Source organism: Penaeus monodon, chromosome 42, assembly GCF_015228065.2.
Source record: "Penaeus monodon isolate SGIC_2016 chromosome 42, NSTDA_Pmon_1, whole genome shotgun sequence".
NCBI lineage: Eukaryota > Metazoa > Arthropoda > Malacostraca > Decapoda > Penaeidae > Penaeus > Penaeus monodon.
In genome coordinates this window covers 10,005,220-10,017,984 of record NC_051427.1, presented here as the reverse complement: position 1 = coordinate 10,017,984, position 12,765 = coordinate 10,005,220, and the positions used below count along the sequence as shown (strand labels likewise).

Genomic DNA, 12,765 nt, shown 5'->3' with positions numbered 1-12,765 from the left:
ATCATATTAGATATGTATCTGTGTGTGTGTGTTTGTGTGTGTGTGTGTGTGCCTGTGGCCCTGTAGTATGTGCAAAACCTACATACCCCTTCACAACATTTACCCCCAAATTTTATTTTTAAAAAACAAACTTCCAAACCCAAAAACGCTGCCTCCCCCCCCCCCCCCCCACGTCAAAAGGGTTTCCTCCATGACGGGGCACGGAGAAGAAAAAAATGGGCGTCTTTCCCTGGCGAAGGGGCCCCTCACCTTTCGGCATGAGGTTCACCACGACGCTCGCCTGCATGATGGACCTGCATTACTACCCTCTTGACTCCCAGAACTGCACCGTCGAGATCGAGAGCTGTGAGTTGCGGGCTGGGTTTTTTTTATTGGGGAGGGGTGTAGTTGCCCAAAACTGGAGTTGCAGGGCTGTTTTTTTTTTTGCAGGGGTTTTGAGTTACGGGCTGTTTTTTTTTATTTCAGGGCTGTTGGGTTTCAGGGGTGTTATTTTTTTTTGGGAGGGCTTTGAGTTCCAGGGCTGTTTTTTTAAATTGGGGAGGGCTGGGATTTTTCAAAGGGGTGTTTTTTTTTATTGCGGGGTGTGATTTTCGGGCGTTATTTTTATTGCAGGGCTGTGAGTTGCAGGGCTGTTATTTTTTATTGCAGGGCTGTGAGTTGCAGGGCTGTTATTTTTATTTCAGGGCTGGGGGTTGCAAGGCCCGTTATTTTTTATTTTTTTTTGTTTTTTTTGTGTTTTTTTTATTTGGTTTTGTTTATTCTAGGGTTAGGTTTGTTTGTTTTATTTTATATGTTTTTTTTTTTTTTCTAAGCTTATTTCATTTTATATTTTTATTTTATTCTTATGCTTTTTTATTTTATGTGTTTTATTTGTTATTATATATTTTATATCATTTCTTGTCGTCCCTTTTATTTTTTTTTTGTTTTTTTTGTTTTTTTCTCTTTTTTTTCTTGGTTTTTTATTCTTTCCCTTTGTCCCTTTTTATTCCCTTTTTCCCCCCCAATTTTTTTTTTTTTTTTTTCGTTTTTCCCCCTACTCACTTTTTCTCTCTAACACTCCCGTGCTTCCCTTTCCCTTTTCATCCCCTCTTCTGTTTTTGCCTTCCATTTCCGGATGAAAATTTTTCCCCTCCCCTCCCCCCTCTCTACCCTCTTTCCCCCCTCTTTTTTTTCCCCTTCCTTTTTTCCCGCTTTTTTTATTTTCTTCTCTCGTTTTTTTTCTCCTTCCCTCGGTTTTTCCCTTTTCCCCTCTCTTTCTCCCAAATCGCTCCTCTCTAAACTACTCTCTCCTCCTCACATTTCTCTCCTTCCCCCTCTCTCCTCTTTCCCCTCCCCTTTTCTTTTCTCCCCTCCTCTCCCCTCTCTCTCCCTCTCTCTCCTCTCTCTCTCTCTCTCTCTCTCCTCTCTCTCCTCTCTCTCTCTCTCTCTCTCTCCCTTCTTCTCTCCCTCCCTCTCTCCCTCCCTCCCACTCTCCACCCTCCCCCTCCCTCCCACCCTCCCTCCCACCCTCCCTCCCTCCTTCCCACCCTCTCTCTCTCCTTCCCTCCCTCCCTCTCTCCCACCCTCTCTCCCACCCTCCCTCCCTCCCACCCTCCCTCCCACCCTCCCCCCACCCTCTCTTCCTCCCTCCCCCCTCCCTCCCACCCTCTCTCCCTCCTTCCCACCCTCTCTCCCTCCATCCTCCCTCCTTCCCCTCCTCCCACCCTCCTTTCCCCACCCTCCCCCCCCCCCAAGGCAACAGACAGCGAGGCGGGCCAATTAGAAAGTCCTAAATGGGAAAAGGCTGTTTGGCTCCTCACTCCGACGGCCGTGACACCTTCCCTCCTTGCTTAAGAGCTGCTTTGTCTCTCTGTTTTTTTTTTTTTTTTTTTTTCTTCTTGTCTGGTCTTGTTTTCTTGTTTGTTTGTTTGATGTGTTTGTTTTGTTTTGCCTTTTTGTCGTTGTTGCTGTTTTCTTTCGTTGTTGTTTTGTTTGGTTGTCATTTTTTTGCGAAATCTTTTATCTTGTTTTTATTTTCTCTTTTTTTTTCTTATTTTTCTTCTTTCTCCTGTTACTTAGCATTTCCCTTGCTAGTAGTTTGGTTGTTTTCATTGTTGTTGTCATCATCATCATCATCATCACCATCATCATCATCACTATCATCATCATCACTATCATCACTATAATCATCATCACCATCATCATCATCACTATCATCATCATAATCATCACTATCATCATCTTCATCATCACCATCATCATCATCATCATCATCATCATCATCATCATCATCACCACCACCATCACTATCATCACCATCTTCATCATCACCATCATCATCATCATCGTTATCGTTATCGAAATCGTTTTTGTTATTGTTGTTGATATTATTGTTGATATTATTATGATTACTATCATTATTAATATAATGTTTTTTTTATGCAATTGTTTTTAATCTTTATCTAGAATCTGCTATTTATTTTACATTTTCTGTTATTTATTTTACATTTGTCTTGTATGCCTTTTTCTTTCTATTGCAATATTCTTTATACATTTCATTATTTTCTTTCATATATTATCATCATATTCCCACCTTATCCTCTTTTTTTCTCATAACGTCGCTTCATTTAATATTCTACCATTTTATTTATTTAATTTTCTAAAGTCTTATTCAGATATCAACGCACTTTTTATTTCCAAAATCAACGCACAAACACCATAAGATCGTTCAACTTCAAAGTAAGCGTAACGAGCGATAAATCCGATAAGAGATAAACCGGTACGAAAAGAAATGGAAAATAGAATACAGTGCGTCGAAAGAGCCAAACGGAGCGAAATGCGTGAAATGAGCAGAATGGAGCGAACGGCGTAGAATTGGCAGAAAGGAAATTCGGGGGAGATAGAGAGAGTAAGCACAAAATAATTAAATTATAGGATGCCTTTTCGAAATGTCTTTTTCTCTTCTGCAATCACTCTTTGTTATTTTATGGTTGTTTTATATATTAGGAATCGAATTTGTTTGGTTTACATATCTTGAATGGAGTTACATTGGTAGAAAGGAAATTCGAAGGAGATAGAGAAAGCACAAAATAATTAAATGTAAGATGGCTTTCCAATATTTCTTTTTTTTTCTCTCTCTCTCCTTTCTCCTGCATTCTCTGTTTTATTGTCAGTTTGTTTTATATATTATGAAACGAGGGACACTGGCATAAATGAAATTTAATGGAGCTGGATATAGTAAGCACAAAATAATAACAATTTCAATTTTCGTTTTCTTTCTCTTATTTTCTTTCGTTTTTGTAGTTTCTTGTTCTTCCTTTCTTATATCAAGAATAATTTTGTTTGTTTTATATATTATAAATTGAGTGACTGGCACAGATGAATTCGGAGGAGTAGAGAGAGTAAGCACAAAATAATTAAATGGTGGATGCCCTTTCCATATAAATATTCTCTCTCTCTCTCTCTCTCTCTCTCTCTCTCTCTCTCTCTCTCTCTCTCTCCTCTCTCTCTCTCTCTCTCTCTTTCTCTCTCTTTCTCTCTCTCTCTCTCTTCCTCCTTATCTCCTTTAGTCCTTGTTAACTTTAACATTAAAATTGTTTTATTTTTTTTTATATTGCGAATCAAGTAACATTGACAGGATACCTTTTCAGTGTTTCTTTCTCTCTTTGTTTCTCGTTTTTTATATTATTTAATCTTCTTTCATTTTATCAAGAACGATGTTTTTCTCTCTTTTTATATTATAAACTTCAGTGGAAATAGAGAGAGTAAGCACAAAATTATTAAATGTTGAATCCTTTTCAATATTATTTTTCTCTCTCTCCTTTTCTTCTTTATTCTTCATTCACGTTAACAACAACACTAATGTTTGTTTTATATATTAAACATCGAGTGAGCGTCGTAGAATTAGTAGAAAGGAAATTCGGGAAGATAGAGAGAGCAGGCACAAAATAATTGAGTGGAGGATGCCTTTTCACAGTATATCTTTCTGTCTCTCTTTCTCGCCTTTGTTTCTGTATAACTTATTCATTAAATTCAACAGTCATTTTGTTTATTGATTTTATTTACTGTGAGCTGAATGACCTGTAGAAAAGGAAATTCGGCGAAAATAGAGAGAGCAAGCACAAATTGATTAAATGTATGATACCATTTCAACTTTTTTTTCTTTTTCTTCTTTTTTTTCATTTTCCCTTCCCCTTATGAATATCTTTACTGTTTCCTTGTTTTACAAATCACGAATAAATAGATCCGGATAAAAGAGAGAGAGAGAGAGAGAAAGCAAGCACAAAATGATTACACGTAGGATCCCTCTTCCACACTCGTTTCTTTTTCTCTCGCCCCCCCTTTTAATCTTCTTTCAATTCATCAATCTTCCATTTTAGTTATATTTGTTAGTTGTTTGTATTTTGGACACAGTCGATGCAGACCGACAGAGTAAGCACAAAATAATTAAATGTAGAATTCCTTGTTAACTACATTTCTGAGTTAATGTAACCTTTTTTTTTTTTTGTATCTTTTCTTAGACATAAAGAATATTGAGAGTATTAGCTCTGTTTATTTATTTTTATTTTGTTTATTTATCTATTTATTATTTATATATTATTAATAATAATAATAATAATGTTATTATTATTATCATCATCATCATCATCATCATCATCATCATCATCATCATCATCATCATCATCATCATCATCATCATCATCATCATCATCATTATTGTTGTTGTTATTGTTATTATTATTATTATTATTATTATTATTATTATTATTACTACTACTACTACTACTACTACAACTACAACTACTACTACTACTATTATTATTATTATTATTATTATTATTATTATTATTATTACTATTATTATTATTACTATTATTATTATCATTATTATTGTTATTATTATTATTGTTATTTTACCTATTGAATTTTCTTCAGCATTTTTTTCTTTTCTTTTTTTTGTCGTAATCATTATAGTCGTGACGAATGATGCTAATAATGATGATTGTCGCTATTATCATCATTTTTTATTATTTCGCTTTAATCTTTTATTACCATTATTATCATAACTATTACTGTTTGATGGTTGTTGTCGGTGTACCATTATTATTTTGATATTGATATTTTTTTATTATTATTTTCTCTCGTCGCCATTATTATGAGTCGCTTCGTCCTCTTCCTCATCCTCTTCCTTTCCCGATCTATCCTATCCCCTCCTTCCCTCTTCCCTCCTCTTCCCTCCTCCTCCTTCCTCTTCCCTCCCTTTTTCTCTCCCCTCTTCTCTTCCCTCTTCTTCCTTTCCCTATTCTCTCCTCTCCCCTCTTCTTCCCTTCCCTCTCCTCTTCTCCCCTCACTCTTCCCTCCCCTTTCCTCTCCTTTTCTCCCCTCCCCTTCCCTTCTTTCCCAACCCCCTCTACCCCTCTACACACACACACCCTAACCCCTACCCCAACCCCCTACAACCTCCCATGATACTCCACAAACCCCAACAAACCCCCCACAACCCCCACAATAACCCACAATAACCCACAAATCCCCACAACCCCCCCACAAACCCCCACGACCTCCCACAGCGCCCCGCATTAGGTGTGTGAGGTCAAGCGTAGCGATAACGGCGGCCGGAACAAGGTTAGGCAAGATGGCGGCTCTTGGCGGGAAACTTAAACCGTTGGCGGGAAATAGAGATTTTTCTTTGGGGGAAAAAGAGAAAGGTATACTAATGTGTATGTATGTTAGTATGTATGTGTGTGTGTGTGTGTGTGTATATACATATATATATATATATATATATATATATATATATATATATATATATATTTTTTTTTTTTTTTTTTTTTTTTTTTTTTTTTTTTTTTTTTTTTTTTTTTTTTCAACAGCTATTCATTCCACTGCAGGACATAGGCCTCTCTCAATTCACTACTGAGAGGTCATATATGGCAGTGCCACCCTTGCCCGATTGGATGCCCTTACTAATCAACCGCGGTTTGTGCCACGGCGGTGACTTCCCCCACGACACATGCGCTCGACTTCTCATGGCGATATGTCGTTTTCTAGGAGCGCAATCGAGGTGAAGTTCCTTGCCCAGGGGAACAACGCGCCGGGCGGTGACTCGAACCCTCGAACTCAGATTGCCGCCGTGACAATCTTGAGTCCGATGCTCTAACCGCTCGGCCATCACGGCCTCATATATAATATATATATATATATATATATATATATATATATATATATATATATATGTATGTATGTATGTGTGTGTGTGTGTGTCTGTGTGTGTTCTGTGTGTGTTTGTGTGTCAGCAGATAGATAGATAGGTATAGATACACACACATGCACGCACACACACACATATATGTGTATATATATACATATATATGCATATATACATATGTACACATATGTGTGTGTATTTATATGTATATATATAGATATAGATATAGATATATACATATGTATACATATGTGTGTATTTATATGTATATATATATATATATATATATATATATATATATATGTATATATGTATATGTGTGTGTGTGTGTGTTTGTGTGTGTGTTTGTGTGTGTGTGTGTGTGTGTATATATATATATATATATATATATATATATATATATATATATATATATATATATATATATATATATATATATACAAACATATATATATACATATATTCATGCTTCCATCGCTCTTTACAAACGCATATTTTCATATAAAAAGTGACCCGGAAATCATGACGATATGAAGATAATAATGATGATAACGGTAATAATAACAACAACAATAATGATAATAAAATGATAATAATCATAATAATAATAATGATGATGATGATATGGACAAAACAACAGCAATAATAAAAAATAAAACAGACAAATAAACTGAAAGACAAATAAGAAAAACACAAAAGCAAGAAAGGAAATTAAACTCTCCTTGAGCGGCCATATTGAATTCGAAAAATTTAATATCGTAACGGATTTTCAACAGAGAAAAATATCGAGTCAAATAACTCGATGGAGAATTGTTATCTTGATTGAATTTAGGATTTTTTTTTTGTTTTTTTTTGTCGTTGTTGGTGTTATTCTTGTTCCTTGTTTCTTGTTCTATTTTTTTTGAGATTAATTGAACTTATTTTGTTATCTGTTTATTTTTATTTATTTCTTTTATATATCTTTCTATCTTCATGTTTTTTTTCTATTTGTTTTTCTGTCTATTTTTATCATTCTTTCTACCGGTTTGTCTGTTCTGTTTTCTCTCTCTCTCCTCTCTCTCTCTCTCTCTCTCTCTCTCTCTCTCTCTCTCTCTCTCTCTCTCTCTCTCTCTCTCTTCTCTCCTTCTCTCTCCTCCTCTCTCTCCTTCTCTCTCTCTCTCTCCCTCTCTCTCTCTCTCTCTATCTATCTATCTATCTATCTATCTATATCTATCTATCTATCTACCTCTCTCTCCCTCTCCCTCTCTCCCTCCCCCTCCCCCTCCCTCCCTCTCATCTCCACCTAACCCCCCTCCTCCTCCCCCAGACGGCTACACAGACACCGACGTCGTGATGTACTGGATGGACGTCCCCGTGGTGGGGGTGGAGGAGGCGGAGCTGCCCCAGTTCACCATCATGGGCTACGAGGCTAACGGCCGGATAGAGGAACTGGCGACGGGCGTGTACCGGAGGCTCTCCATCAGCTTCAACCTGCAGAGGAACATCGGCTACTTCGTGTTCCAGACTTACCTGCCCAGCATTCTGATCGTCATGCTCTCCTGGGTCTCGTTCTGGATCAACCACGAAGCCACGTCGGCCAGGGTGGCGCTCGGTACGTTGGGCGGGGGGTTGCGGGGGGGTGTGGGGAGGGGAGGGTTGTGTGGGGGGGGGGGGGGGGTGGGGGGGGGGGGGTTGGAGGGGGGGGTGTGAGAGGGAGAGAGAGGGAGAGAGAGGCAGAAAGGGAGAGAGAAGAGAGAGAGAGAGAGAGAGGGGAGGGAGGGAGAGGGAGAGAGAGGGAGAGGGAGAGGGAGAGAGAGAGAGAGAGAGAGAGGGAGAGAGAGAGAGAAGAGAGGGAAGAGGAGAGGGAGGAGAGAGAGAGGGAGAAAAAGAGAGAAAAAGAGAGAGGGGAGAGAGAGGGGGGGAGAGAAGAGGAGGGAGGGGGAGAGAGAGGGAGGAGGGAGAGAGAGGGGGGAGAGGAGAGGGAGAGAGAGAGAGCGGGGGGGAGAGAGGAGGGGAGGGGAAGAGAGAGAGGGAGAGAGAGAGAGAGAGAGAGAGAGAGAGGAGGGGAAGAGAGAGAGGAAGAGAAGAAAAAGAGAGCGAGCGAGGGAGAGAGAGGAGAGAGAAGGAGAGAGAGGAGAGAGAAAGGGGGGGAGAGGGAGAAAGGAAAGGAAAGGAAAGAGAGAGGGAGGAGAGTGAGAGTGAGAGGGAGTGAGAGTGAGAGTGGAGTGAGGCTGATGGTGAGGGGGGGTGGGGGTGGGGTGAGAGAGAGAGAGGGAGGGACAGAGAAAGAGAGAGAGAGGGGAGAGGGAGAGAGAGGGGGGGGAAAAAAAGAGAGGAGAGGGAGGGAGAGAGAGGGGAGAGAGAGAGAGGGGGGGGGGTGGAGGAGGAGGAGAGAGAGAGAGAGAGAGAGGGGAGAGAGAGAGAGAGGGAGAGAGAGAGAGTGAAAGTGATAGTGAAAGTGAAAGTGAGAGAGAGAGAGAATGGGAGAGAAGGGGGGGGGGAGGGGGGGAGGGGGAAGGGGGGGGGAGAGAGAGAGAGGAGAGAGAGGAGATGGGGAGAGAGGAGAGAGAGAGAGATGGGGAGAGAGAGAGAGAGAAAAGAGGGGGAGAAGAGAGAGGAGAGGGAGAGTGAGAGGAGAGTGAGGGAGAGGAATGTGGAGAGAAAAGGGGGAATGTGAGAGAGAGAGAGAGTGAATGTGAGAGAGAGAGAGAGAGTGAATGTGAGAGAGAGAGAGAGAGTGAATGAGAATGAGAATGAGAATGAGAGTGAGAGTGAGAGTGAGAGAGAGAGTGAGAGTGAGAGGGAGAGTGAGAGAGAAAGTGAGAGTGAGAGGGAGAGTGAGAGTGAGAGTGAGAGGGAGAGTGAGAGTGAGAGGGAGAGAAAGTGAGAAAGGGAGAGAAGGAGGGATAGAGAGAGGGAAAGAGAGACAGAGATTGCCTTTATATAATTATTTATGTATGCTAACAGAGTAACTATAAGTAGATCCTAGTTTAGCAGATAGATACATAGATAGATAGGCTAATAGTTAAAAAGATAGACAGATAGACAAATCAATAGATAGTGAGATTCACAGACTATTTCTAAATGGCTTTTTTTTACTGATATCACAAAGATTAATGTTACTGTCATTATCGTAACCGCGTTTCCCATGAAAACGACAATACTCATAATTTCTCCCCTCTGTTTCCCCTCTCTCCCCCACATCCCTCTTTCTCTTTCCAATTACTTTCTCTCCCTGCATTCCCTCTCTCTCTCTTTCTACCTCTCTGCCCTTCTCCCCTTTCCCCTATATCATTCCCTTTTTCTTCCCTTCTTTCTCGCCTTCCTCTCTTTCCCCATCATCCTCATCTTCCCTTTCTCCCCATACGCTCCCAATGCCTCCCAATCCCTATTCTCTCAACCCCTTCCTCCTCTCACCGTCTTCCTTCACCCCTCTCCCCTTCCCTCACCCTCACCCACTCTCTCCCCCACTCTCTCCCCTCACCCTCCCCCACTCCCTCCCCTCACCCTCCCACACCCTCCCTTCTCTCCCTTCCCCACTCCCTTCCCTCACCCTCCCTTCCCTCCCTTTACCCACCTTCCCTCTCTCTCCTTCCCTCCCCTCCCTCTCCCACCCACCCACCCACCCCTCCCCCCTCCTCTCTCCCCCTCCCCCTCGCCACAGGCATCACCACCGTGCTCACGATGACCACCATCAGCACGGGCGTCCGGTCCTCGCTGCCGCGCATCTCGTACGTGAAGGCCATTGACATCTACCTCGTGATGTGCTTCGTGTTCGTGTTCGCCGCCCTCCTGGAGTACGCCGCCGTCAACTACACCTACTGGGGGCAGAGGGCGAAGAAGAAGACGAAGAAAATGAAGGAGAGCAACGGGCAGAGCAAGCAGCAGCAGCCGCCGCACCCGCCCCCGCCGCCCCCGATCAAGGTGGACGGGTTCACGCCCAACGAGGAGATCATCGAGCTGCAGGATATCAGGATGTCACCCATTCCTTCGATAAGGTGAGGGGGGGAGGGGATAGGGGGGGGGAGTGGGGGAGGGGGGAGGACGGGTGGAGGGGAGGGGAGTGTTGGGGAGGAGAGGTGAGGTGAGGTTGGGGGTAAAGGTGTGGGGTGTGGAGGGGTTTGGTGGGGGTGTTGGGCTGCGTGGAGGTGTGGGGATGAGGGGAGTGGGTGGAGGTGAGGGAGGGGGGGGGGGAAGGAGAAACAAGGGGTTAGGGTCAGGTGCGAGGGAGGGGGGGGGAAGATGGGGAATGAGGAGGGGAGGTGTCTAGAATCTGAGGCAGAGCGAGATGAATAAATGAAAGACAAATAAGAAGAAAAGCATAAAAGCAAGAGAGAGAGAAGGGGTGGGAAAGGAGGTCGGGGGTAGGGTGCGTTGGGAAGGGGGGGGGAGTGGGAGATGGGGAATGGGAGTGGGGGGGGGATGAAAAGAGGGGGTTGGAGTAAGACCATTTTATGCTGAACAGTTTTAGTTGGTTTGAATAATTGTATTAAGTTCCCTTACACTTTGGTTAAAAACAACGTACTTTGATTTTTAAAATTATTTAAAAGCTTTATGACGGAGTTAGGGTGACCAATGAGGAAAAAAAGAACATGACAAAAAAACAACTGCAAAATGTAGTCATATGTAGGTAATAAACTGATTGACCTTCACCTACACTTTGTATATTTTATTATATTAAATATATATATATAATATAGTATATATACGAAATTATGACAATAGATAAAAAAAATACTTGACAAATATAAATAATAAAATGTATCATATGTAGTAATAAACTGATTGATTATACATATATATCTATATATATATATATATATATATATATATATATATATATATATATATATATATATATATATATATATATATATATATATATATAAACAAGTACAGTGATGAGCAAGAATCAGGTTCATGTTTGAGGCGGAAGGACGTGTGAAAGGGGGGAGGGGGAGCACTGGTAAGGTGGAGGAAGAGCTGGGGGGAGGGAGAAGAGTGAGAGGGACTGTTTATGGGTCTGTGTCTGTGCATGTCTCTGTCTGTGTGTCTACGTCTTTATAAATCTCTACCTCACGCCCCGCCCCTCCTCCCCAGGCAGCGCCACAACTCCAAGTTCTTCTCGAGCGAGGGATCGCTGCAGGACCTCAAGTTCCCGCCCTCCTTCAGGATCAACCGCAACTACTCCTTCCCGACCCGGTCGAGTATCCACGCCCCCAAAGGACCCAGCAGGAAGCGCGTCATCTCCACGCTGAAGAAGGGTGCCTCCGCCATCAAGGGCGCCATGCCGGTGATAAAGGACGTTAACGTGATCGACAAATACTCCCGCGTCGTGTTTCCTCTCTCCTTCATCTTCTTCAACACAGTTTACTGGTGCTTTTACCTCCTCTAAGAGATCGGGAACCAAGGGGAGAAGAGAAAGAATTGGAAATAATGAGATATTCAAGATAAAAAGAGAGAAAGAGAGAGGAAGGACGAGGAGAGAAAATTGAGAGGGGGATAAAATGACCCGTGTTTCAATTCCTCCCTCCCTCTTTTTTATTCTGATTTGATTTCAATTCTTTTTGTTTGTTTTCTGGTGATATTCTTTTCCCTTCTTCGGACTGGTCGGTTAAAGGCCGTGTGTGTTCGTGTGAAGGAGATTACTGTACTTGGTAATTACGTACAGTCTGTATGTTGTGCATGTATATATCTATATGTATATCTAACAATTATATCTATGTCTGTTTATCTGTCTATATGCATCGATAGATACCCATATAGATGGATAGATAGATACATGCATAGATATATACACGCACACAGATAAATACCGTTATATATATACATATATTCATAACCTCATTTCCCACCTCACTGCCCCCGACTCCCTCCCCATCCCCCTCTTCCCCCCTCCCCCCACCCGACCAGATTATCCAGTGATAATAAATATTAAAACATAAAAGATTCGCGCCCTGTAGCCAGCAAAAAAATAATATAGAGAAATATAAATGGCTGGGAAACTGTACCCTCCACTTTACATATACGATCCCTGGTGTTGCTGATAATTACAGACCAGGGACAAACATGTGATAATAATATAAATGGAGCAAAAAAAAGGGAAAAAAAAGAAAGAAGGAAAATGTTTTAGTGTTCACGAGGATCAAGTCAGTCCCCGTGAAGAACAAGGTGGAATAAATGATAGAAAAAAAAGCGTTTACACAAAATGAGGTGTAAAGAAAGTTCATTGTGTTGAGGAGCCACCGTGTCATGAAGGCGTACGAGCTCAAAACAAGATTTGGAACAGTCAATGGTGTGGCACTGGCAGGTATGTCTGTTATAGCTGTTGTTCTTGTTTGTCTTTTGTTTTTGGGTTTCTGTGATCTGAATCTATTTTTTTTAATTCATCTTCATTTTTCTTCTTATTTTCTTCGCCTTTTCTCTCTCTGTTTCTCAGTTTGACTCTCTGGCAGTGTAATTCTCTCTCTCTCTCTCTCTCTCTCTCTCTCTCTCTCTCTCTCTCTCTCTATATATATATATATATATATACTTATATATATTTATATATCTATATATATATACTTATATATACTTATATATATATATATATATATATA

The 12,765-nt window shown here is 41.4% G+C and overlaps 1 protein-coding gene across 1 annotated transcript; it reads left to right on the top strand.

The window, feature by feature from the left end:
- Positions 1-237: 237 nt before the first annotated feature.
- Positions 238-12,269, top strand: LOC119599383 (gamma-aminobutyric acid receptor subunit beta-like). The gene is made up of 4 exons (XM_037949156.1): positions 238-345; positions 7,494-7,778; positions 9,831-10,164; positions 11,267-12,269. Exons 1-4 carry the CDS (start codon positions 258-260, stop codon positions 11,559-11,561), a joined length of 1,002 nt encoding a protein of 333 aa, XP_037805084.1. The 5' UTR covers positions 238-257; the 3' UTR covers positions 11,562-12,269.
- The last annotated feature ends 496 nt before the right edge of the window (positions 12,270-12,765 follow it).

Bases quoted from the DNA above. Each gene is read 5' to 3' on its own strand.
- LOC119599383 (XM_037949156.1), top strand. From the start codon at position 258: ATGAGGTTCACCACGACGCTCGCCTGCATGATGGACCTGCATTACTAC. The intron at 7,779-9,830 runs GTACGTTGGGCG...CCCTCGCCACAG, and splicing joins GTCGGCCAGGGTGGCGCTCG to GCATCACCACCGTGCTCACG. The intron at 10,165-11,266 runs GTGAGGGGGGGA...CCTCCTCCCCAG, and splicing joins TCACCCATTCCTTCGATAAG to GCAGCGCCACAACTCCAAGT.